The sequence below is a fragment of the Pecten maximus genome, chromosome 17 (assembly GCF_902652985.1).
Source record: "Pecten maximus chromosome 17, xPecMax1.1, whole genome shotgun sequence".
NCBI lineage: Eukaryota > Metazoa > Mollusca > Bivalvia > Pectinida > Pectinidae > Pecten > Pecten maximus.
This window is the reverse complement of record NC_047031.1, coordinates 26,403,261-26,430,862: the sequence shown is the minus strand read 5'-3', so window position 1 is coordinate 26,430,862 and position 27,602 is coordinate 26,403,261. Positions and strand designations below refer to the sequence as shown.

The 27,602-nt window shown below is 37.4% G+C and overlaps 2 protein-coding genes across 2 annotated transcripts; both read right to left on the bottom strand.

The window, feature by feature from the left end:
- On the bottom strand, positions 1–14,077 carry LOC117315263 (zinc finger protein 58-like). The gene is made up of 6 exons (XM_033869409.1): positions 12,629–14,077; positions 6,617–6,647; positions 3,801–3,883; positions 3,012–3,102; positions 2,054–2,270; positions 1–123 (listed from the first exon to the last, which is right to left on the bottom strand). Exons 1-6 carry the CDS (start codon positions 14,075–14,077, stop codon positions 93–95), a joined length of 1,902 nt encoding a protein of 633 aa, XP_033725300.1. The 3' UTR covers positions 1–92.
- Positions 9,788–27,602, bottom strand: LOC117315372. The gene is made up of 4 exons (XM_033869529.1): positions 27,557–27,602; positions 21,862–22,346; positions 15,058–18,587; positions 9,788–14,364 (listed from the first exon to the last, which is right to left on the bottom strand). Exons 3-4 carry the CDS (start codon positions 18,532–18,534, stop codon positions 14,359–14,361), a joined length of 3,483 nt encoding a protein of 1,160 aa, XP_033725420.1. The 5' UTR covers positions 18,535–18,587; positions 21,862–22,346; positions 27,557–27,602; the 3' UTR covers positions 9,788–14,358.

Below are 27,602 nucleotides of genomic sequence, written 5' to 3'. Positions count from 1 at the left end.
TTGGTAATTATATGTTATTTTAATATTTCATATTTGTAAATGTGAACAAGGTTCTTGCTTCATGACGGTAGACGCATTGTCGACACTGTATTTTATCCAACAACTGCCGGGTCCTCTATTGCACTGTAAAATATAGAAATATGTTCGGTCTACATAAAGGTATGCGTGTTCCAAATTGATATCAAAAGAATTTAGTAGTCCTAATGATACGTATACATACTGTCCGCATAAGTCGCTTAAATCTGTCAATATGGTGTTTTTGTGATTGCGTTCAATTTCATTTAGTATGATAGAAGTTATATAACGTAACCAACATGGTGAAGAGAACGTGACGTCTCGATAGCTATAGTGTCACCTTCGTCAGACCCATTGTGATTGGTCTGGTGAATGTGACAGTGTTGTCATCGAAACGTCACACTCTTAGATGTTTACATTACCATCCTGAAGGAAATATTCCAGAAACATTTCATTTAGGTTGGCATTTTTAAAAGTCTATCAAAGGTTATTGCAGAAAAAACAGAAAAAAACATTTATCACTATCCAGAATTGTTATAAACACCATGTATTTTTGCCCATTTTGTTCAAATTTCTACATCTCAAAAGAAAGAAATACACCTGTAAGATTTTTTAGTTAACACAAATTTCGAGTCGTGTATATAAATATATATATATATATATTTATCCTGCAACTGCCACCGCATTGTCGGAATACACCCACCATATATATTTTTGCATGTGCGTCGATTCGATTAGCCTACTTCCAAGTGAAACAACGTTTAAAAGGCGAACATATTTGGATTATAATTGATACCGTTTCACTTCAAAATGATTATTTTTGATGACTTTTGCAGGATAAATAGAATACATGGTCAGTGTCCTAAAATATAGGCTGTATTTGCCGATATATGTCTATATGTCCGAATCCATGTGTATTATATAGTATTCCTCATTCTACCGTGTTTGCTATGCAACGCCAGTTTTGATTGGTTTAAAACCATGTATTATTTTCCAATAACCCACGCTCGTGCCAATAATACACGGTCGGGAGTCACGGCTGTAACAATTTTATATATCTAATATTCACCCGTTTTATTTAAGGTCAGCATAGCCTAGTGGGCTAATGGGTTATTCTTTCATTAATTTTTATCACGACGCGAGTTCGAATCTTACGGAGGCCCACTTTTTTTTCTTTTTTTTTTTAATCCCTTTTTTTATTTTCAAAATCAATGCCATATGAAAGACGCTCTTGATCGTAGTACTGTATTGCCTGTATATTTCTCGGGGTTTCTTTGCTGTTTTTCTATTAGAAAGAGGTCGATCTAAGAACTAAACAGTACATGGTAGAATAGAAATAATCAACTTTGACTCATGTATTGTTGCAGGATATACAACTCGGACTCGGATATTTTGCAATTTTAATTAATAACTCAGGCCTGCGGCCTTCGTTATTAATTTAATTGCAAAATATCCTCGTCCTCGTTGAATATCCTGCAAATAATACACGAATCATCGTTAATTATTTCTTAAGTAGAAAACCACAATGACCTCTACGATTAAGACAGTTCTTAAAGAAAAAAAACAACTTATTTTAAAATGCGGAACATGATTATTGATCGGTACACCTAGCTCTGTACACACGTGTTTGAATTGACAACTGGAATTACATATCAATGTATCGAGAACCAGTACTAGTGGCGCCCTCGAACGGCAGTATCGCTAAAGGATGTAGCCATCGAGAAAAAATTCTTGTCATTCCATTGATGAAAGCGCCGTCTATTTCCGGTTGAAAATGAGTGAAGAGTACACGTGGGAACTTGTTGTGGCGTAGTCAGATATCTAAACCCCCGGTATAACTTTTTTTTAAAGTGTAATATCGGCTTAAACTTTAATTACCTTCTTTAATCTGCAATATCGCTGCCATCATACAGGGTTATGAAATTATATTAATCGTATTTAGACGCATGGATAAAACCCTGGAGTGAGCTCCCCTTGGTTAGCGGTCCATTCACCAGATTTTTGTTTTCATAAAGTTAAGACTTAAATGAATACTTGCTATTTTCCGCAAACAAACCGCAGATCGCGGTCGCACGCGATGTCATTCCATTGCCCGGTTTTCAATACAGCCATACAATCCTCCCAGTTGTTGCTGTTGCTTGGGTTACCAGGGTACCAATGAGTGGTCCCAACAGGAGTCGACTCAGTTGACCAGATAAATTGATTCTCGACAAAGAAGTCGCTACCTCCGATGAAAAATTCAAGGTCATTTGGTCCTATGAAAAAGTAGGGGAAATATTAAGCCGCTACAGAAATTTTCAACAAGAATAATATTCATTTGATTTTTCTCATTGCTGGCAATGTTTCGACTTTGCAACTAGATAACTTCCACTTGTGTTGTGCCTTTGTTCAAATTTGCTATTCCTAAACTTTGAGAAACTTTATGAAATACGTAGTTTTATGTCATTATGTTATAAACAAAAACATATGAAGGGCCTATTCGAGGCCATGAAGTGTATTTAATTTCAACAAATTTTATTGATATTCGATGGTATAAGTCAAAATGATCGAATAGCAGGCCAAGCCTATATAAATTCCCCCATAAGGTGGCAAGTGGATCGTATGAATAAAATATTTGATGCATAAATTAACTATGAAATGAAGAATAACATGAAAAACAAACATTTAAGGGAGGTAACTCAAACATAAACATTCACACATTATTCATACATTTTGATTATACAATGTATATTTATGTATACATAGTATTTGATCATAAAATATTTAATATCAACTATATCTACAGGAATCAGTTATCAACAGGCATTGACCAAAATACCATGTGCATTAATGCACAGGTTGTGCCTGTCAAAACTCTAAGCGAAAATAATATCATATATAAATGTAAGATAAATTGTCAGAAAAATTACTTTCAAGCATTTTTTTTAAACAGACGCTATACTTCATATATATATATACAACAGACTAAGCATGAGGTATATGTTGCATAGTAGTACCTGGTACTTTCTTCAGGGCTGCAACCAGCGCGTTCTGGCGCTCATCAGTCCTTGGTTCGAATAGCTCAGCATTGAATGTTCTGCAATAGCTCTACAAATGTAACATATATATGGAGTAGTTTCCAGTCTGAATCAGTCCATATAACATAACGTCCTATTATACCGAATTTGTGTTTTAGTTGCTGTATATATAGACATTATATAATACTTAATAACACGTAAAAGTAAAAAAAAAAAAAAAAAAGGGGGGGGGGGGGGGGGGGGGGGGGCATATGAGAACAAACCAACATTCATTTTACTTTTTCACCTTGTTTTTTTTAACCTGAATGGACATATAAAAGTATGTATTGTTTCCTATTGTAATTAGATCCTATATATAATCAGAAACTCACTGAAGCTATAAACAATAAACAGCTCTGTGATGGTATGTATATTCATTGTTTAGCAATTTTGTAAAGTCCAGTGCCGGAGATTTCATACTTCTAATAGTCGAGAGACAATAAAGAAAACTTCTAGCTGAACAAAAATGAGTGAATGAGTTCACGAAATGCTTTTCGTTATTTCACCGGAATTTGGTGTCGATATGAAAACTACATTGAACTTTGATTCTAGTGTTGTTGGCCATAGGAGGACTGCTTCGGTTCCCGGACTTTACTATTTTCATTCCTAAGACATATGGGAAGGGACACAACTCTGTCAGGGGCTGTCACTTCCCAGTATTTAGAGAGCTTCGAACAAATTCTTGCTAATGTTTTCTTTTGTACAATAATATGATAAAAAAAAACTCACGTTTGCCTCCGCCCAGGTTCCCGCTAATTCAGTGAAGAATAGGCAAAACTGACCCGCTCCTATGTATCCGGGTGGACATCGACCTATTGTGTACATGTACACGTATCATACAGCAGCGGCAATGTATTTTTTATCATTGATACAACAACTTTTAAAAAAACATCTAACGAGTGTGAAAGGAATATCATATCCAACAATCACGAGTCGTGTGCCCTGTTTCTACCACAATAATATCGACTTGAATCAAAGGAAAACGTGGCCAGGTATAATTTCGCGTATGCAACCGGTGACGTCCTGGACCCGGTGTATTTGACGTCATTCGATTATTGATGACGTCAATAACAATTGCAGCTTGGCTTAGAGTTCGAATTCTTGACCAATCAAAAGACCGGAAGGTCATATACCACTAGTGGTATATAACATATATTTATCCAACACTCGGCACATTTATACAATGGCTTGAGAGTGGAATAACACAGCGTATTGTGGAAGAAATAAAGGTTACACAACGAGTGGCTATTGGGTATTGATTGTATTTCACACGAGTAAGTTATTTTTTAAAAGCTACAAATGACACGAGCTTTAGCGAGTGTTTTTTGCAACTTTTAAAAAATAACTTACGAGTGTGAAATAAATTCCATATCCAACAAATTCGAGTCGTGTGACCTGTTTCTACCACAATAATGTCGGCTTGAATCAAAGGAAAACGTGGCCAAGTATAATTTCGCGTATGCAAATAAAGTGTAGCGGTGACGTCCGGGACCCGGTGATGTGACGTCATTAGATTATTGATGACGTCAATAACAATTACAGCTTGGCTTAGAGTTCGAATTCTTGACCAATCAAAAGACCGGAAGGTCATATACCACTAGTGGTATATAACATATATTTATCCAACACTCGGCACATTTATACAATGGCTTGAGAGTGGAATAACACAGCGTATTGTGGAAGAAATAAAGGTTACACAACGAGTGGCTATTGGATATTGATTGTATTTCACACGAGTAAGTTATTTTTTAAATGTTACAAATGACACGAGCTTTAGCGAGTGTTTTTTGCAACTTTTAAAAAATAACTTACGAGTGTGACATAAATTCCATATCCAACAAATTCGAGTCGTGTGACCTGTTTCTACCACAATAATGTCGGCTTGAATCAAAGGGAAACGTGGCCAAGTATAATTTCGCGTATGCAAATAAAGTGTAGCGGTGACGTCCGGGACCCGGTGATGTGACGTCATTAGATTATTGATGACGTCAATAACAATTGCAGCTTGGCTTAGAGTTCGAATTCTTGACCAATCAAAAGACCGGAAGGTCATATACCACTAGTGGTATATAACATATATTTATCCAACACTCGGCACATTTATACAATGGCTTGAGAGTGGAATAACACAGCGTATTGTGGAAGAAATAAAGGTTACACAACGAGTGGCTATTGGATATTGATTGTATTTCACACGAGTAAGTTATTTTTTAAAAGTTACAAATGACACGAGCTTTAGCCAGTGTTTTTTGCAACTTTTAAAAAATAACTTACGAGTGTGAAATAAATTCCATATCCAACAAATTCGAGTCGTGTGACCTGTTTCTACTACAATAATGTCGGCTTGAATCAAAGGGAAACGTGGCCAAGTATAATTTCGCGTATGCAAATAAAGTGTAGCGGTGACGTCCGGGACCCGGTGATGTGACGTCATTAGATTATTGATGACGTCAATAACAATTGCAGCTTGATTAACTGATGGTCTGAGAGTTGAATAACACAGGGTATTGTGGTAGAATCTGGACTATTGTACAGACACCGATAATATACATGTACTTGTTTTATTACATAATCACTAAACCACACTAAAAATCACCGAAATGGAGAGTTTACTGTAGGCCTAGAAATTGCCATGACTGTCGCCTTATAGTGTTGGCATCTGAGTGATTTAGACGCTTGAAAGGATAGGACTGAATTCCGAAACCTCACAGTGTTCAATAGTTCGCACGTGACCAAATGTCGAAGCGTCACAGGTGTTCAATAGTTCGCACGTGACCGTGAAATAGTAATTTTAGCCTTGCAATAGTTCAAGAAAACCAAACGCATTATGTAATAATCCAGAAAACTTGACCCTCGGAACTGGTAATCGACCGATGTTCTATTGCACGAGGCAGACACTCATGATATAATTGTATATTGTTATATACCAGTATATTAACCTGCAATGACGAAAATTTGCGAGAGAGGTTAATATTGAAATACACAAACCCCACTGTGAGCCTCGCAGGTTATAATTAATAACTGAGTCAAAAACACCCTCTGTGAAATTTGATCAATCAGACGTGAAATTTGACCAATCAGACGCCAGTAAAAATTATCTCCGTACAGTAAACATGGAAGATTACGGCAACTGCCCTGCGCTCCCACATACATTTGTATGTAAAACTTTCAAAAGCGAGATAAATATAACCATATGATTACAAAAGTTCACACAATGCAACGTCCGTGTCATGCCACAAGTAAAATGTTATTTAATAAAACAGTTATCATCCTTTTTTCAGATGAATATGAGGATTTATCACCATTCGAAAGAAATATCACTTTATCAGTTTGACAAATTCTCGTATTCACCTGAAAGAGGTTGATAATTATATAATATTATTAATCTGTATAACGTCAAACCTTAGAATATGAATGTGTGTTATATACCAACACATTTTCATACAAGTGTAGGTTACTCGAGGACTAGTTCCGACGGGAACAAGCGGGAAATGTATGTGACACGAATAGCTACATGTATAGATTAGTTCTAACGGACGACCTACCTTCAGAGAAGTGGATACTACCCAGGACGACCTACCTTCAGAGAAGTGGATACTACCCAGGACGACCTACCTTCAGAGAAGTGGATACTACCCAGGACGACCTACCTTCAGAGTACTGGATACTACCGAGGACGATGAGGATCACGGTTAGAAACATAGTCTGTACGTTCATTGTCCCCTAACAGAACAAACACTTTTAGATAATAACGTTCGTTGAATTCCAACACGTTAAAAAGGAATGACACTTAACCCTAGATAAGGCTATCAGGAAAGTTTGAATGATTAGTATGTAACAGATGGCGTTTGAGATGAGTGTACCAATAGGCCTGGTCATTTTGGAAACACGTATAATTGTGCCGTTCTGGTTTTAAAAAATGTATAATATGGACAAAATATTAGACATGCTCCTAGGCTTTTATAAGAACTCGAGTGTTAACTAGGATGTGTATCACTACAAGGAATTACACCTATAAGTTAGTCGTGTTGACAAAAACATTCCGATACCGATACCAACTTTGGTTTATATTTCACTTGTTCACGTCTGCGGTTTTGGTAAAATCATTTAATTTTATCCGACAATTGTTTTCATATTACGTTTCAAGTATTAAACAGCGAATTTCTGCCATATCCTTTCATCAATTTCCTACAAGTATTACCATCGTACTCAATCAGTGATGCTCTTGAGTATTAAATCAAAGTCGTGTTGTCTTGAGTATTAAATCAAAGCGATGTTGTCTTGACTTCTAAATCAAAGTATGTTGTCTTGACTACTAAATCAAAGTGATGTTGTCTTGACTACATTATGTACTAAATCAAAGTGATGTTGTCTTGACTACTAAATCAAAGTGATGTTGTCTTGACTACTTAAAGTGATGTTGTCTTGACTACTAAATCAAAGCGATGTTGTCTTGACTACTAAATCAAAGCGATGTTGTCTTGACTACTAAATCAATGTGATGTTGTCTTGACTACTTAATCAAAGTATGTTGTCTTGACTACTAAAGTGATGGTGTCTTGACTACTAAATCAAAGTGATGTTGTCTTGACTACTAAAGTGATGTTGTCTTGACTACTAAATCAATGTGATGTTGTCTTGACTACTAAATCAAAGTGATGTTGTCTTGACTACTAAATCAAAGTGATGTCGTCTTGACTACTTAAAGTGATGTTGTCTTGACTACTAAATCAAAGTATGTTGTCTTGAATACTAAATCAAAGTGATGTTGTCTTGACTACTAAATCAAAGTATGTTGTCTTGAATACTAAATCAAAGTGATGTTGTCTTGACTACTAAATCAATGTGATGTTGTCTTGACTACTTAATCAAAGTATGTTGTCTTGACTACTAAAGTGATGGTGTCTTGACTACTAAATCAAAGTATGTTGTCTTGACTACTAATCAATGTGATGTTGTCTTGACTACTTAATCAATGTGATGTTGTCTTAACTACTAAATCAAAGCGATGTTGTCTTGACTACTAAATCTAAGCGATGTTGTCTTGACTACTTAATCAAAGTGATGTTGTCTTGACTACAAAATCAAAGTTGCATTCCTGAATGTTTTACTGATGATTACCGTATGTGATTTAAAGGTATTTTATTTTCTTTAGAAATAATATGGTTGCGTTAAAGTTCTGATTAACGGTGAAGAACTATGTTTTAAGCCTCACTTGAATTGGCATATTATGATTAAGTTTAATTCTTTGATCGAATTATCCGTGATGTCCGTTATGTTTCTTAATAAACCAAATCGCGATTCACTATGTATTCCTGTGAATAAGTGTCCCAGTATATTTTGGTTTCGAAGTTTTTGAATTGTTACTCAATTAACTGCTTTTCTTTCTCTCCGTGTATTAACTGATCTTTCCCATGATTAGATATTTGACAACGTTCGTTAGAAGAAACTCGTCTCGGAATTTGTTCCCGGCGTTATGGCTTACCTTATCTGTTCCTGTGACTTGTTGAATCGCACGTTCATGTTATATACTTAGTACAAGCATTTCACTATCGACTGATTTAAAACATGCCACCACTTTATAATTGTCGGTTAATAGTTCGGAATACTCAGGGATCAAGCAGGTCATTATGTACGCCTTTAACTATTTTTCTCCAATCTATTTATCTGAAACAAATGTCTTTAACATATAAAAGCGAGAATCATTTTACTTAATCAGAAACAAATACTTCACGGAAGGAGATATTATTGTCTCGTGTGCTTTAGGGTTTTTTGGAAGAATTATTTCCGGTCCAATCCTGAACTCATCGGGATCTATCATATAAATAAGCGACATTTTGATTCCCACGAGAGTTCCAAATGAATTTATTCTAACAAAACTTGACGATGGTCGCCAAAGGTTACCGTTCCACAGCAACTAAAATGCATTTTCTTTTGCATATGTCTTTTCTTGATCTGGCAACGTTTGAGTCTTATCACAGGGTCTAGAATGAATAAGTCGTAGTTGATTGAAAGGATTTGTGTAGCGATTTCCTTTATCATTGACGACATCCGCCATAAAATCTAGGTCAAATAACGACACCCGCCATAAAATATAGGTGAAATCCACGACACCCGCCATAAAATCTAGGTCAAATCCAGGTGAAGTCGCAATCTCATTTGAGAACTAGGGTGTTGACAACAGAATCTCTTTGTATATCAACAAACATCAAACATGTCTGACTTCACATCGCATAAGGAAATAGAATATTTCCAAATAATATCATAACTTCAACCATTAAACTTCCCCATGGCCTTCCAAAGGTTTGGCGAAAAGTAGCGTTGGTCAATGAGAGAGTATATGTGTCATGAACAAACATTCTGTTTGTTACTATAAAGACTAGATAAGTCTCATTGCATGAGGTTAACAGAGTTAGCTCCCTTGAGTTTTATGTGTACATTGCATATTACGTCACTAATTGTTGTCTTGATTCGGTCAAGATGGCGGTTAATAAACATGTAGAGTTTAGACAGTACAGATCTCCTCGCGGTATTTAACACGAAACACTGTTCAGTACTTGGTCGATTTTTGTTGTATATGTTTTGCATTTATTAATCATATTGATATTACGTCTTCAAAACCCACGTCTGTATCTATTATTTGATAAAACTTTAAAGCAAACCGATGACCTACATGTTGAAAAAAATGCCATTACAACATAACAAAAAGCCATTTGTCCGTGAACAATAACTTTATTTTCGCCCAAAATTCTTACACTTTACTTTTAACAATACAAACGTGATAAGAACGCTTGGCATAAACGTAAATTATTACAAAACAACAAAACGAGATACGTATAACGGAACGAAATTAATATTTTCAACATAAAATCGTAACAGAGAAAATGTATATATAACCAATGCGATCGGGATCAATAACTTTTCCGAACGATAATGATAAGTTTTGGTGAGTCGCAGATTTTTCATCAATTCTTGGTTTTTTTTTTCAAATAGTCTTAAATGATGCTACATTGGCGACAATGGATACACTTCTTATCACCAAAATGAATAAAATTATCACAATAGTATAGCATCATATCTTACTGACACTGACAGATCGGAAAAGCAAAATAAAAATGACCGCTTGTAAGACCGAAAGTCAAAATGAAGACTAGAGGTATGAAAATGGCCGCTTTTAAAACTAGAAGACCGAAGGTCTTACCGTGAAAATGACTACTAATCAGATTGAAATTCAAATAAAAAATGTAGAAGCATGAAAATGATCGCTAATCAGACCGAAAATCAAATACAAAATGTAGAACCGTGAAAATTATCACTCATCAGACCAAAAGTCACATACAAAATATAGAACCGTGAAAATTATCACTCATCAGACCAAGTCACATACAAAATATAGAACTGTGAAAATTATCACTCATCAAACCAAGTCACATACAAAATGTAGAACCGTGAAAATTATCACTCATCAGACCAAGTCACATACAAATATAGAACCGTGAAAATTATCACTAATCAGACCGAAAAACAAATACTAAATATAGAACCGTGAAAATGATTACTAATCAGACCGAAAATCACATACAAAAAAGAGAACCGTGAAAATTAACATTTATCAGACCAAAAGTCACATACAAAATATAGAACCGTGAAAATGATCACTAATCAGACCGAAAATCAAATACAAAAAAGAGAACAGTGAAAATGATAGATTCAATAACCTATTCGTATTATTAAAACAAAATGTAACAAGCTGAAAATTTTGGAGGGCGGTAATCACGTTAGGTATAATAATCATTATTCTTTGTCTAAGATGCAGCATCTTTAAACAACGTAACTTTGTACGTGTAGACATTATATCTTACGTTTAATGGCAGAAAAGGATGCACGTGTTAGTATGTCTTTAACCCTGTGTAATACAACAAGTACATGTAGATAGTGATTATATTTATCGTTTACGGCTAGATTTAATATCATTGTGGTTCGAAAGTACATAATACAAAGCTTGTTGTAATAAATAAATGTATGTTTAAAATTACCCGTGTAATAGACTAAGAAATATACATGTAACATTGGGCGTATACCAGCACCTTGAAATAAATAAAACATTGGTGCCTGAAATAAAATTCTCATCGCAGAAAAGCGTAGCTTTCGGGATTATTTTCAACAAATTCCACCCGTTAAAACAATATCTACATATAATAACAGATTTCATGTCTCGTTGTCCTTTTTCAACTCCAGAAAAACAACAATACATAAAACAAAATAAAATGCAAAATGACTTGACTAAATCTGCCAAACACCCTTTATGAATGTATAATATGACAAAAAAACAACCAGCTGTACTGAAAGCGTAGACATCGTTTAAAAAGGGTGAAAATAATAAAAAGAATTATCGCCCCGTATGTTTTTAAAACACAATGTATTATAGATATTACCCAGCAGCTGGATCGAAATATTCCAAATCTATACATTGTACACAAGACACATGGAATACGAACTATCACATTTCAAAACAAAACCGGAGCTAGATACATGTAGCTACCTCAATATGTTCTGTAGGAACATATTACTTTGTAAAATTTTCCAAATCTTATACATATGAGTTAAGATCCTAAAGAATGTTGCTGTACCGGGCAAACAAATTCTCCCATTAATGAAGTTGATAAGTTTCCAATTCTCACATGATTCAAAACCTTGACTAGTCCTGTGATAAGTGCGCAGATATCTCCTCAAATCTAACTTGGCTCAAGTGAGCCTACATTATTCAATGTTTTGCAATAAAATAAAAACTCTTCTGTTTATCCTCATATTAACTGCACACTTTGCATCATATCGTTATTCAAAAAATCTATGCTGAGGAAATAATGACAGCATAAGAAGGGTGAATACTAAAATAATAATGTAAATTTATCTTAATATCACATTTCAAGGCATGAGTTTTATACACAATATATTTATATAAATATTTATTTACATTTATATTCCGATCTTTAATAAACACTTTCCCCTTTAATCATTCAAATCATGTTTGTAGACAGTTGAGGTTTGCCCTCTGTTATTGTCCTGAAGTGCATAGGATTCGTTGTTCACTGGTTCAACCGTTGTCCAATGTTTTTTAATCCTGAAATGCGATTGGTTGTGCTCGGTCAGTTTGTGTCACGTGAGGGGTGATCTGTGCCGTGTGATGCATTATGGGATGTCTAATTTGCCACCTGATACGTTATGTGATATTTGTGCCGCAAGTGTTGTGATGTGTTATTCTGTGGCCTGTGAGCTCTGTACCGGGTAATACTATATAGTGTCCTCTGATGTGGTTTGCTATGTGATATATGTTGTAAGTGTTGTAATATTTTATTCTGTGTCAATTTTCGTCTCCGGTGATGCTGTACTTTTATGTAATGTTCTTGCCTTTAATTTTGCCCTGTATCTCCTGCATGAGACATCATATGCCTTCTGAAAGCCTTGTGGGTAGTGAACATAAGAGGACATTTTATACAGCTATAACTGAACGCCATTTTCTTATTGTGGGCCGAACACTGATGTTGCAGAAGTTGTACCTTCTTGTCAAAACCCTCATCACACAGATTACAGGGGAAGTACCACTCACCCGAGTGATGTTTGTAGTGTCGTTCTAGGTAGCACTTATTCATAAACACTTTCTTACACAGTACACACTCAAATCCCTCCCGGACAGTGTGTATCTTCTGGTGCGTCTTCAGACTCTGTATACGACTAAAACACTTACCACAGATTTCACATATCAAACTGTCTATATTTTGAGTTTTTGTGTGCAAAAATGGCGTCTGTGAACTTTTTACTTCTCGACTATCATTCTGTGAATTCGTATGGACTATCTTTTTCACTGACCGGTCCTTTTCATTGAAATACTTGTGAGAATGGACTAAATCTGGCTCTGAACTATTCAGTTCTTGGATGCTGTCTTTGTGCAAGTTAGAATGATCAAAATTCGTCTCTTTACTATCCAGGTCTTGCTTGTCCCTTGGTGAATACGTATGGGTTATTTCTTTCTCTGAACTATCCGTGTTCTTGTGAGAGTCAGGATGGACTATAGTTGACCTTGAACTACTAGTATTCAGTTCTTGGCTGCTGTCTTTGTACAAGTTAGAATGAACTAAATTCGAGGACCCAGCACTATCAAGTTCCTGGCTGTACTTACACAAATTAAAAGGAACTAAATGTTGTAACACAGAGCTATCCAGTTGTTTTCCTTCCGTTTGCGAGTTAAAATGAACTAGATTTGAATTTGAAGATCTCAATTCTTTACATTTCTTTTTAGATTTTCGTACTTTCGACTCTATGTTATCCTGTTTTTGACCCTTCTCGAGTTGGTCAGATGTCTGTACGTTTAACTCTGCGTTGTCATTATGTACCCTGGAATGTTCAAGCAGGGATTCTGGACTATGAAATACAGCAGTACATAGGTGACATCTGTAGTCTTTTCGCTTACTTTCTTCCTTCTCGTGTCTCTTTAAATGTCCCCGATACCCTGATATACTCCAGAAGGTACTGAAACACTTTTGACATTCGAAGGGTTTCACTTCGATGTGTAATTTCTTATGTCTTGCCAAATCCTTCTTAAACATGAAGGCTTCACCACACTTCTGACAGCTATGATTTAAAATAACTTTCTTATGTTTTCCTCTGCGCATGTGATTCATATACTGCATTTTCGTTTTGCACTCCATTCCACAGATATTACATTTGAAAGTCCTTTCATTTTGATGTGTATTGCGGTGTTGTATCAATGAGATTTTTGAGGAACACCATTTTCCGCAGAGATCACAATATTGGGGTTCTTGAGCTCCGTGCTTTTGCATGTGGTGCTGAAGAGAGCCCCGTAGCGTGAACCCTTTACCACAGTAGTGACAGGAGTGAACTTCTTCCCCTGCGTGATCCCTCATGTGAATAAGAAGGGCAATCGGGGAGGAGAAATATTTTCCACAAACCTCGCATTTGTCCAAGAGGGGTGGCGTGGGTACCGCCATCTCATTTTCCATGTACTGCCTCCTTTTTGGATTTTCTTTCACATTAATAGTAACTTTTTTCCTCTTTACTGCCGTTGTATGTGTCTCTTCCACACTTTCCTTTTCTATAATTGCTGTAGTTTTCACAATTTTCTTTTTCCCTTTTTTACTGACATAGCTCTTACGTTTCTTTCTGCAATTTTTCTGGACTAGTTCGGTTTGGGGTGTATTACCACTAGAAATGTCATCATCTAAATGTTTCGAGATAGTACTTCGTTGAAATGAAGATGTAAGTGTTTCACTTACACCTGCGGAAAAAAAGAAAACATATTAGTAACATTAAACTGTCAAAGCTACGAGAGGAAACATTTAATGACATCGTAGTGTCATATTGTTCGCCAAATAAAAAGAGGGGGAAATCTATCAAAGTAGCGAAAGTTTCAATACTTTCTACTGTAAACATCACACTTAAGGTTGTTATGAGGTTAAATAGGGTAATAAACAGGTCACAAATACATTCTTTGATAGATAATTCATCAGTGGAAGTGTCCGTGATACGGCTCGGTTATCTCTTGGTCTTTTAATTATATCAATTCTAAACACTAAACTTAAATCCAGTTTATATTTCCTACAACCCAGTGGGCCATTGCTACATCACGGAGTCTCAAACCTACGACAGGTCAGACCAAACAAGCATGCTGTGTATTGCTAAAACAATACATGTCCCCTGCCACCCCCTGCTAAAATAGTAACAGAGGCCTTGACCAAAAAACCCTAAAACCCGACCTTGATCTGTAGCTACTCTTTCTGAAGTCGCAAACCACCTTTCACCTTCATACCTTAAAGCATGCCTGATAATAATGCATCTGAAGTCGCAAACCACCTTTCACCTACATAACTTGAAGCAGGCTGATAATAATGCAGAAAACTAAGTGGACGGACTAACAGACGGGCGGGGAGGAAACCTATAGGGATCTCCATCAACCTGAAGTAAAGCTTACCTTGACATGGTGCTGTCCTCGTGTCAAAGAAGCAGTCATCTCATCTATTTCAATCTCACGCTTTATTGTGGATTCTAGATCAAAAGCAGCAGCACTCTCATCCTGATCACTCTCCAACAGAGCTGTTGACGTTGGATCTAAAGAAGCGGCCACATTACCATCTTCAGTCTGGGCTGTTGACGTTGGATCTAAAGAAGCGGCCACTTTACCATCTTCAGTCCGAGCTGTTGGATGTACATTACTGGGATTTTCATCACCTTCCACGCCCACAATCATACATTCATCCTGACAGTTCGAGAAGCCATCGTTATCCTCCTGATAACCATGATTATTCATTAAATCTGCTTGCAGGTTTCTTATCTGACGATCAAGGTCACTGATTTCCCGGACAACATGACTTCTGTTTTTATCAGAAATTACAGGTTGGATGTCTGTGGAGCAATCTTCAGTGACGATGAGTTTGGAGTGTTCCTCTCCAATACCAGCTTTGATGGAATTATGGTTATCATGTACAGCAGATTGTATAGTTGTGTCATTATTACTGTCAATACTAGCAGAGGTCATGTTAGCATCATTTATATTTCTGTTACAGCTACCAGAACCATAACCCTTGACGTCAATGGACACGTCACATCCGGATATATCTTCCACAAGATTATCACAAACTAATTTTGTTGAAGGGACCATGATGTTAGAAGTATCACAAGACCGACATGAAGTAGTATCACATGACCGACCTGGAGTAGTATCACACGACAGACCTGGAGTAGTGTCACGTGACTGACCATGAGAATCTGTGTCCAACACATCACTTCCTTGATATGTATGAGGAGAACTTAAACCTGCGATTGGTTTCCTTCGTAGAGTTGCAGCCTTTGAAGTGTATTCTATAGTCTCTTCAGATATATCGTATATTTGATCAGGTTGTCGAGAACCTAACATTTTCTTCTGTCTTCGATGAGTTGTAACCTTTGAAGATGAGTCCCCTGAAGTCTGCAATATTTTATTAATACGTTGTCGTTTTGGAGTTGTGCCCTTTGACGATAAGTCTCCAGGGGTATGTTCCCCTACTGACATATTTTGTCCTTGATGAAGATGTGGAGAACTTTTACCCGATGTCTTCCTCCTCCGACGTCGCTTCTGAGTTTTAACTTTTGAAGATGGCTTCTCAGGAGTCTGTTCTTGTGATTCTGTGTCGAAGACATCCTTCTCCGATTGCTTTCGAGACTTTTTCCTGGGGCTTTCACTGCACCTTGGCTTAGGCACAGATGTTTTTTGACCTGTATTCTGAGATATATTATTTCCCAGATATCGATCCTGAGATATGTTCATGGAGTCTTTATCTCTAAAACAATGTTCCATTGATGTCGTTCCCAAGATGGCTTCCCCAACATGTTTACCCGCTGATGATTTTCCTGTGAAGACATATCTCAATCTTTGATACTTCACGTCTTGTGTATCATCCTCATGATCTGCTGAGGACAAAATATCCAGCTGTCCTTTTTGAGTTGTCTTTCCTAATAATTTATTTACGACAATATTTTCTAGGTTCTTTAAAGTCACCAGTTTATTCTTAGCATAAATTGTCAGGGAATTTTTAGGGAGCACCACACCTTGAGACCTCAACACACTTTCCAAACGTTTCTGTTTTGAATCTTGCCGAGGTATTTGAAATTTGATGTCAACAGACTTCGTGGTTTCATTTCTCACATATCTGCGTTCTATGCCGTCTTCATTGCTCATCAAAACATCCTCATGTAAAGACTTAGCTGTGTCTGATTTCACAAAGTTTTGCTTCAAATTATTTTCATGCATCACTTCAACAGAAATAGGCTCTTTCTCAATCTCGTATCTGCGTCGAAATTCTAGAATAAGAGCCCTTGAAGATTTGTTTGAAGCACTGTCATTTACACTTTTCAGCTTTTGTGGGGAGAGATTTTCTTCAGGAATTCCTGAACTAATTTCGTCTGAAGTATCATGGGTAACATCAGCATGTTCTGTTTCAGATGTGTTAACTCCAATGTATCCAGTTTTAACTGAATAATCTCTAGCGTGTCCAGCTTCATCTCTGTTTACTGAAGCAAGTCCACTTCCAGGTTTCGGTTTTTGCAGAGAAATGTTTATGTCAGGATTATGCTCACTTTCGTCTGTGTTAACTCTAGCATGTCCACTTTCGACTGTGTTAACTCTAGCATGACCACTTGCGTCTGTGTTAACTCTAGCATGACCACTTGCGTCTGTGTTAACTTTAGCATGTCCACTTTCGTCTGTGTTAACTCTAGCATGTCCATTTTCGTCTGTGTTAACTCTAGCACGTCCACTTTCGTCTGTGTTAACTCTAGCATGTCCACTTGCGTCCGTGTTAAATCTCGCATGTCCACTGTCGTGTTTGTTAACTCTAGCGTGTCCACTTTCGTGTTTAACTCTAGCATTACCAATTTCGTCTGTGTTAACTCTAGCATGCCCACTTTCGTCTGTGTTAACTCTAGCATGTCCACTTTCGTCTGTGCTAACTCTAGCATGTCCACTTTCGTCTGTGTTAACTCTAACATGTCCACTTTCGTCTGTGTTAACTCTAGCATGCCCACTTTCGTCTGTGTTAACTCTAGCATGTCCACTTTCGTCTGTGTTAACGCTAGCATGTCCACTTTCGTCTGTGTTAACTCTAGCATGCCCACTTTCGTCTGTGTTAACTCTAGCACGTCCACTTTCGTCTGTGTTAACGCTAGCATGCCCACTTTCGTCTGTGTTAACTCTAGCATGTCCACTTTCGTCTGTGTTAACTCTAGCATGCCCACTTTCGTCTGTGTTAACTCTAGTATGTCCACTTTCGTCTGTGTTAACTCTAACATATCCACTTTCGTCTGTGTTCACTTTAGTGTTCACAGTTTCATCCTTGCTAACTTTAACACGTCCACTTTTATCTGTGTTACCTGTATCATGCCCAGCTTCACATGTGTTCAACGAAGCATGTCCAGTTTCATCATTGTTCAGCCTATCATATCCAGTTTCATCAGTGAGAACTTTAGCATGCCCAGCTCCATCAGTGTTAAATGAAGCATGTTCAGTTTCATTGGTGTAAGCTCTAGCATGTCTAACTTCTTCTGTGTTTATTGTAGCATGTTCAGATTCATCATTGTTAAATCTAGCATGTCCAGTTTCATCATTGTTAACATTAGCACGTCCAGTTTCATCTGTGTTAATTGTAGCATGTCCAGTCTCATCATTGTCAACTCTAGCATGTCCAGATTCATCATTGTTAATTCTAACATGTCCAGTTTCATCAGTGCTAACTGTAGCATGTCCAATCTCATCTGTGTTTCGTCTTGCATGTCCAGTATAACAGGTGAAAGCACCCAGAGGATGAAAGCATTTATCATTGTCACTTTCCTGTCTGCTCTCAGGTAAAGCTCTCTCCAAGAACAACTGACACAATGTTACCAGGTTCTGTACTTTGAACTGCTCTCCTAGTGCCATCAGTAAAGAAGCATCAGGGTTTATTTAGGGTGATAGTGTCACTGTACAGGTATCTGTAAAATAATTCAAAACCTATTAGCTATAAGTTGAAAGTAAAACTTGTTAAACTATATATACATGTATATCTAAATAATGAAGTTGGACAACTGAAAATGTCCATGCATGTTACCAGTAGACATGATATGTAGACTTAGTGTCTACATGTTTGGTCCATTTCCAATTGTGTATATTTTTCTAAACTTTTTCCAATGAAATCATCAACATCACACAATTTTCCAATCTGGAATATTTGATGTAAGGACTGGAAATTGAGCAATTTATATATTTCTTCCTCATTTTCCTCCTAATTCTATGCTATACTACACAAAGAGAAGGGCAATTTCCAAAAATGGTCAGTTTCAAATTCATAGTACCTCATCTTTATTTTTAACTTTTACTTAACTTTTACTTTACAGTTCAATACTTACAAACAAGAGGCCCAGAGGGCCTGTATCGCTCACCTGGTTTCATGAGATATGAAACAAGAATGATGCTGAAGTATATTTGTCGCTGGTATTGGTATGTCAATATATTTCATAAGCATTTTATATGGGTACATGTACATTGGTTTTATTTTAATACTGAAAATTCCAAAAAGTGCATTAATCCGCGACCTCAGAGGGATGTTACCACACAAATGTGAGTGATATCCATTGCTTAGTTTCAGAGAAGAACTTGTTTAGACCAATTGACCCCTTTTGACCCTGACCTCTGCCCCCTTGGGGGTCAGCTCGTTCCTTTATGCAATTTTGAATCCCTACCCCAATAGGATGCTACCAGTCAAACCATTGCTTAGTTTCAGAGACCCGGGTTAACCCCAACATTTTTACAATTTTGAATCCCCACCCAATAACCATGCTACCATACAAATGTGAGTAATATCCATTGGTAAGTTTCAGAGAAGAAGTTGTTTAAACAAATTGACCAATTTTTGCCCCGCCCCTCAGGCCCCTGGGGGGGTCAGCCCCACCATTTGTACAATTTTGAATCCCCATCCCATAGGGATGCTACCCGGCAAATATGAGCGAAATCCATTACTTAGTTTCAGAGCAGAAGTCGTTTATTTCAATTTTGCAAAACTGACCCCTTTTGGCCCCGCCCCTCAGCCTCCAGGGGGGTCAGCCCCGTCATTTGTACAATTTCAAATTCTTACCCCAAGGTGATGCTACCAGGCAAATATAAGATATCCATTGTTTGGTTCCAGAGAAGAAGTCAATTATATGAATATAGCCCGATTGACCACATTTGGCCCCACCCCTCAGGCCCCTGGGGGGGTCAGCCCCACCATTTGTACAATTTTGAATCCCCATCCCATAGTGATGCTACCAGGCAAATATGAGCGATAGCCATTGCTTGGTTTCAGAGAAGAAGTCGTTTATATCAATATAGCCAAATTGACCACATTTGGCCCCGCCCCTCAGGCCCTTGGGGGGTCAGCCCCATCATTTGTACAATTTTGATTCCCCTCCCCATAATGATGCTACCAGGCAAATATAAGCGATATCCATTGCTTGGTTTCAGAGAAGAAGTCGTTTATATCAATATAGCCAAATTGACCACATTTGGCCCCGCCCCTCAGGCCCCTGGGAGGTCAGCCCCATCATTTGTACAATTTTGAATCCCCTCCCCATAATGATGCTACCAGGCAATTATGAGCGATAGCCATTGCTTGGTTTCAGAGAAGAAGTCGTTTATATCTATATAACCGGATTTACCACATTTGGCCCCGCCCCTCAGGCCCCTGGGGGGTCAGCCCCTTCATTTGTACAATTTTGAATCCCCACCCCGCGGTTATGAAGAAGAAGTCTTTTGTTGACGGACGGACGGACGACAGACGGACAGATGGACGGACGGACGGACGACAGACGCCACGGTATGGCATAAGCTCACCTTGGTCCTTCGGACCAGGTGAGCTAAAAACCCATTAAACTAACCCTACATAGCCACAGATATATTTACAATATTAAAGAACTGGTAAGTACTGATGAATTTCAGTTTCAAGGATTCCCTTATTAAAGCTTAATACATCTCAACTCCTAATTGAGTTCGCAAAAATTCGCCAAATAATCTGACAGCATAAATTTGCCAGTGAATTTTCATGACATAGTCGGAATCATATTGGTTTGAAGTTCATTTTCACAAAATTGCCATTATTTTCTGTTTACTGTAGAAATGAAAAAGTTATTAAGAACATAATTTTCTGACATCACTTTGGTAAGCCTATGAAGAAACATGGTGTTGCAGGAAATAAGGTTTGTTATCAATTGATATTTTTTCCCCAACATAAATATAATTAATTATACAATGGTATCCACTTTCAGGAGAGTCATACAATAACAATACCACTCTGAGCAACATTGCGCCACCATACGCCAGCCTTCGCCAGTTTGCACCACCGTACGCCACTTTGCCCTACCCTGCACCACCCTACGCCTCTTTGCGCCACCCTATGTAACTCTATAAAGGGCTGTAGACACCGCTCACTTTACCTCTGATGAGTTACGTCTTGGTAACGAAACCAGTCTGGTATCATACTAAGTGGATGATATGGTTCCCTACACAACACGGACAGCACGTTAGTGTCATTTTTCCCAGTCAGTTTTTATTTATATATAGACAACAGTAATATACCTGATATCAACGGGAGGAAACAATAGATATTTCTTAATCAACACAAAATTTTAATGAATTCTATCTAAGAATGAAATTAGGATAATTGAGAGGAAATAAGTTGCCCAATATCTTATAATCAGACCGATGACTGTATAATCATATACATGTAATCGAATAATGTTTTGAGTCCTTTAACATCATTTGATCCTGTAATTTATTGTAAATGATTTTTTATAGCTGATCACTGGTATAATCAGTATACATGTTTTTTATATTTCTGTGTGTTTTAGATCAAACAAATTTCACATACTTGACTATTATAAAAGATGCTATTCGTCAATACATTTCATTCATATTTATAATTCTAGGTTAACATAGGCATTTTTACTTAAATTCTAAACAAATAAAATTAAACTCGTACTGATAATATCTTAATTTCCTATGATTTGAACACATGATTTGCCAATTATGTAATCAATTAACTTAATTGGAAGGAATTTCAAAGTATAACTAAAAATGAATGATCGTTTATCTCTCTACAGATTCTATTTTAGTTAGCAGTGCAGCATCAGTAGGGATGCTGCACTGCTAACTAAAATAGAATCTGTAGAGGGTCTGTTGCTACATAAATCAGAAAATGAATCATTTTTAAAACCAATAATCTACATTGTTTACCTAAGAAACATGGTCATGATGCGTTTGTTTGATTGTGGCACAGTTATCTCCCATCTTGGCTTACTGCCAGCACTCAACACTTTACATAACACTGGACTCCTTGCCTTTAGGACAAAGCTGTGAGCCTGAACTGTCTCTCCATTTAGTCCGAGGACAAAAGTGACGTCGGTCTCCAGGCTGTTTTTAAATAAATAATCAAGGCATTGTATGATGGTTCTGTTACTTTGCCAGTCCGAACAGCACTCCTCCTCCATTTTCTTCACAGCTGTCATGATTCAAGAATTATGTGATCCGCAGAATTCTGAAACTGATAGCTTCGATGATAACGATAACGGGAGAGAATTCATGCTAAATATTTAGCAGAATAATAACAAGCGCTGGTTTTTAAGTTTCAGCATTTTTTAACACCTGGTACTGAAGTGTATCATTATTGATGATCCTTTGTAAGGTTTGATGAATGCAAGGAGTTGCCTTTGGTTGGTTTTCTGCAAGATAAAATAACAAAATCAAAGATCTGAGGGCTACGCATCTATGCTAACTTAAATATATATATCATATAGTGTATACATCATTCAATAAGTTAACCCTGTATTGTCAGCAGATAATGCTTTCATTCAATATGTTAGGCTTATTATGGGATAATATTGACAAAATAATGTATGCATGTTAACATATGTTCTCGTAATTATCAGCTCTTAGCTTCAGTTGACACATTTTGATAGTTTCACTAAATTTCACGACTTCAAAGAGAATAAGTAAAGATTCATCTTAAATGAATTTACACTTGGTGACTCAACCGCCATCCAGGATTACAAGACATGGGTGGGCTTATTACCAGGCATGTGCTTATTGCTGCTGGAGATATATACTAAGGGATTTTACAGCCCTTCATAATAATATATTTCAACATGAAAATCTGTTACTTAAAATTACAAAAAGAGGCCAATATGTCCTGTATTGCTCACCTGGTTGATTAGATATGATTATGTTTAAAGAAACCAAGTGCCTTGGGGTAAGGAAAGACCCCTGTGCCTATTTTACATCAGGAATGTGTTTGTCACTTGGTCTCAAATTGGTGTTCTCTTCCGTCTGTATAGTCCTCACTTTATGCTGGTCAAAATTTCACATTGTTAACCCGACATTTTGTAAGTGACAGTGCAACTAACCATCCAAATTGTGGGAATTGTAATGCAACGAACCTAAAGAGACCAAATATTATTTGTTGTGTTTTTCCTCATGAATAGTTTAAATCAAGACAACTAAGCTTATTATTTCCCAAAACCTGTTGTATTTTATACAAGAATACACTATTTACAATTTATAAGCGGTAAACTATATAGAAATAGATGTTGTACTTTTATCTTTTTGCTCCATCGCACACGGATCAGGGTGATGAGGCCACCCGTGACCTACATAGCTAGCAATATGGCATCGAGTCAAGTGTGAAATTTTGACCAGCATTAAGCGGGGGTCTATAAAGGTCTGTAAGGTAGGTGTTATATGTCACGCCCAATTTTATTGTGTTTGAACCAAAATCTTAGAGACACCAAATGGTGTCGGAGAATTCTACGTTTTGATATAGTAGTGATACACCAGACATGGTGTCAGGGCCAGAGGAAACTCGGGCTACTTTCACATTTGCAAAATTTATTAAAAAAGCATTATTGGTCTCAAGTGAAAAAATAAACAATATTTCTTCTTCTCCATTAAGCATGGCAGAGATAAATAATTTGCAAATAACTGATTGGCCTTTTATACATCTGACCTGTTAACATGTTTTCATCACAGGGGCTCTGTCGTGGAATTTTGAATTGAGTAGCTGTACACAACATCAAGCAAGAGGCCCAGAGGGCCTATATTGCTCACATGGTTAAATAATTATGTTCCATAAAATTTGTTAATAGCTTTATTTGTTGATGTCTAGCAATGCTATATTTATATATATAACAAAGTAACACAAATGACGAAGGAAGACAACTTTTTGGCTCGTGCCCTGACCAGGCCTCAAACTCAAGATCTACGGCACCCATATCATGTCAGATTATCGGGCCGACCATCACTGCGCCATTGAAACGTTCTGTGGCGTGGCGGTATAAGCTGCTGGTATTATTGGCTAGGTAATTTGGTGCCGTAGATCGTGAGTTGGAGGCCCGGTCAGGGCACGAGTCAAAAATTTGTCTTCCTTCGTCATTTGTGTTACTATGTTATATATCCATTTATTAGCACAAGGTATCGTATACACTATGTGTTGGTGATCTGAAGATATAGATTTGAATTTCCTATCGTAGTTGTACCGAGAGATAGCAATGCTATATATGGTTATTGGGTGGCGATCTGAATGGTTTCAAAGATGTTACCACTGAAATATCAATATATACATTGCTTAGTTTCAGAGAAGAAGTCGTTAATATCAATATTACCAAATGGACCCCTTTTGGTTCTTCCCCTGGGGGGTCGATCAGCCCCACTTTTTGTACAATTTTGAATCCTCCCCCAATAACGATGCTACCAGACAAATATAAGCGATATTCCCTTGCTTAGTTCCAGAGAAGAAGTTGTTTACATCAATTTAGCACAATTGACCCCTTTTGGCCCCGCCATTCAGGCTCCCAGGGGGTCAGCCCAACCATTTGTACAATTGTGTATCCCTAATTGATAAGGATGCTACCAGACAAATATTAGCAATATCCATCGCTGAGCTTCGGGAAGATGTCGTCTATATCAATTTAGCCAAATTCACCCCTTTTGGCCCCGCCCCTGAGGGGTCAGCCCCACCATATGTACAATTTTGAATCCCCACCCCATTGTTATATATATGTAAAATATATATTTTAGGTGACCATGAAATGTCTTAGTTCCGGATAATGTCAGCCAGTTGTTTATATGTTGGTTCGAATATTAGTTTGTTTTGTTGTTTTCCGGAATATAAAGGGTTGCCGCCACGAAGCGAGAATGATGGTGTTGTGTTGTCATTTCTCTGGGTAATTCCCCCAACGTATCCCTCGATTGTAACATGGTGGAGAATCCAAACTCAAGGAAACCTCAACTGCCAAGCAAGTGCCTCATCGTTTTATTTTGATTTTATCGTCGAATTGTAATGTGAACTTATTATTTGCGTAAGCACGTGTGTGGCAGGCAGCCGCTGTGACCGTTTGATGTGTGTTATGCCTATGATGTGACTGTATTGCCGTTTCATCTGTCTTTGTGATTGACACGATTTATACCATTGAGATGCTACCAAATCAGATAGTACGAATATTACAAACCTATGACTTGAGGTTCGATTCCTAACCGTTTAAATACGAGCTCAAGGACGACCAGCATCATTTATCACTTAGTATTGAGTGGGATTTGACAGGTCATGGTGATTCCTGTGATATTACCAAGGTTAAACCGAAATCAAAGTCGCCGTCACAGATCAGGCACGGTAAGCGACGAACCAAGGCATGGAAAAGGCGGAAAGGGATTAAGAGTCATAATCAGGTGGTTATTCCAAAGAGTACAGACGACTCTGGTGTTTCTGTTGAACAGCCAGTTTTACATAGTGTTAGTGTGATGACACAGTGTGACCCTAACCCTGTTAAGCCTATCAGCATTGAGCCTAAGCCTGAGGTTATTGCTACATCATGTGTGAAGTCGCCTTCGAGTCATCCAAAGACAGCGCTATTGAATATTGGTAAACCCGTTTGTGAAGGAAAGTTAATTGCTCAACCAACAGGTCAACCTTTCAATAATGTGCACCAGATCAACCCTCCAAAAACTATCACAGCTGGATTCGTTCGTGAGGAGAAAGCCAATTCTCTACCGACAAGTCCGTGTGATGATGACTTTGGGTGGGACACAAACCCATTTGCTCAACAAATGTCGAGAAAGAGGAACTTGACATCTTCGCAAGTCAATCATGTGACCACTGTTTCGAAACCGTCCAATTTTGACAGTATTGTGAAAAAGTCTGATGATGGGACATGCTCGATCAACTCCAAAGACCTACTAGCATTTCTGATAAATAAGTGATTGTATAATTTGACAATATCTCATTACTGAAGTGATTTAAGCCGGTGTTGTAGACTGTTTATAGATGATGTTTTACATTGTCGAGTAATATTGATAATATTATCCAATGGGAACCCTATAAACAGTGTATATATATAGTGTACTATACAGTTTAGTTTCAGCATACATGTATATATTACAGATTATTGTGTTATGTGGTGCTGCAATTGTGTCTTAATTAATCTAGTGAGATTATGATGTTTCAGTTTTATATATTATGTTATGATGATGAGTGAGTAACATTTCTATTTGGCATATGGACTTTGTGGAATGACTGAAACTTTAAATGTTGATAATCAGATCATTGATTTATAAATAATAACTACATGTATGTACTTTGGGTTTCTAATTCATTTCATGGTTCTGCAAAAAAATTCCCTAGGGTAAAATTTTTGTTTTGGGGGGGGCATGTTATATATATGTAAAATATATATTTTAGGTGACCATGAAATGTCTTAGTTCCGGATAATGTCAGCCAGTTGTTTATATGTTGGTTCGAATATTAGTTTGTTTTGTTGTTTTCCGGAATATAAAGGGTTGCCGCCACGAAGCGAGAATGATGGTGTTGTGTTGTCATTTCTCTGGGTAATTCCCCCAACGTATCCCTCGATTGTAACACCATAATGATGCTACCAGTTAGATATGAGCGAGATATCAATTGCTAAGTTCCACACAAGAGGTCGTTTATATTAAGCCAAATCAACACCTTTTGGCCCCTCCCCTCAGCCCCCAGGGGAGACAGCGCCACCATTTGTACAATATTTAATCCCCACCCTATAATGATGTTACCAGTCAAATTTTGTTCAATTCCGATTCAGTGGTTATGAAGAAGAAGTCAATTGTTGACAGGCAGAAGGACGTCGGACCAGGTGACCTAATATGATAACACTATAAATCCAGTATTTATACACATTCTTTGCCAAATATCAAAATTTGCATTCTCACAATTTTGACCTTAGGTCGAAAACGCAAAAATGCGAAATGCGATGAAGAGGGGGCGAAAACGCAAGAATGAGAAAATGCAAAAAACTTGAATGCGAGAAAGCGAAAACGCGAATGCGTAAGTGCAAAATTAATTTCAGCAGACTTCCTTACGCAAGTAAGCGAGAGTGGGAGGATGCCATTAAAGCCTAATCTCGTGTTTTCAACCTTTCTTAATAGGTCGAAAATACAAGAAAGTGAAAACGTGACGGCGAGGGAGAGAAATCAAGACGGCGAGAGTGCAAAATTTATCTCGCGTTTTCGCCCCCAAATTTTCGCTCTTTCGCTCTTTTGCGTTTTAGCATTCTCACCTTTTCGAGATAAGGTCGAGAAAGCAAGAATACTAAATTTGATATTTGGCCCTCTTAAACCGAGAATGCGAGATCTGATATTGGCCCTAACGAGTCACCATTCTTACTCAATAATTATTTAATACTCGTATTTCCGGATTACAGTTGTAGCTATGCTCAAAATCTCGAAACCGAAAGTTAAACGCTGTTGTTTACACCGGAAACGATTCTGGATATGCCTACGATTCATTTGCGATCTATGGAACACCTTGACATTGATCTTATTTATCTGTTTCTGTGGTGAGTCACATACTAAATCTATGTGATCAATTCAAGTCACTAGAAATAAGCATTTATCAAACAAAACATACCAACCAAATCCATCTCCGTCCATCTCCTACCGGAAGTTGATTTATC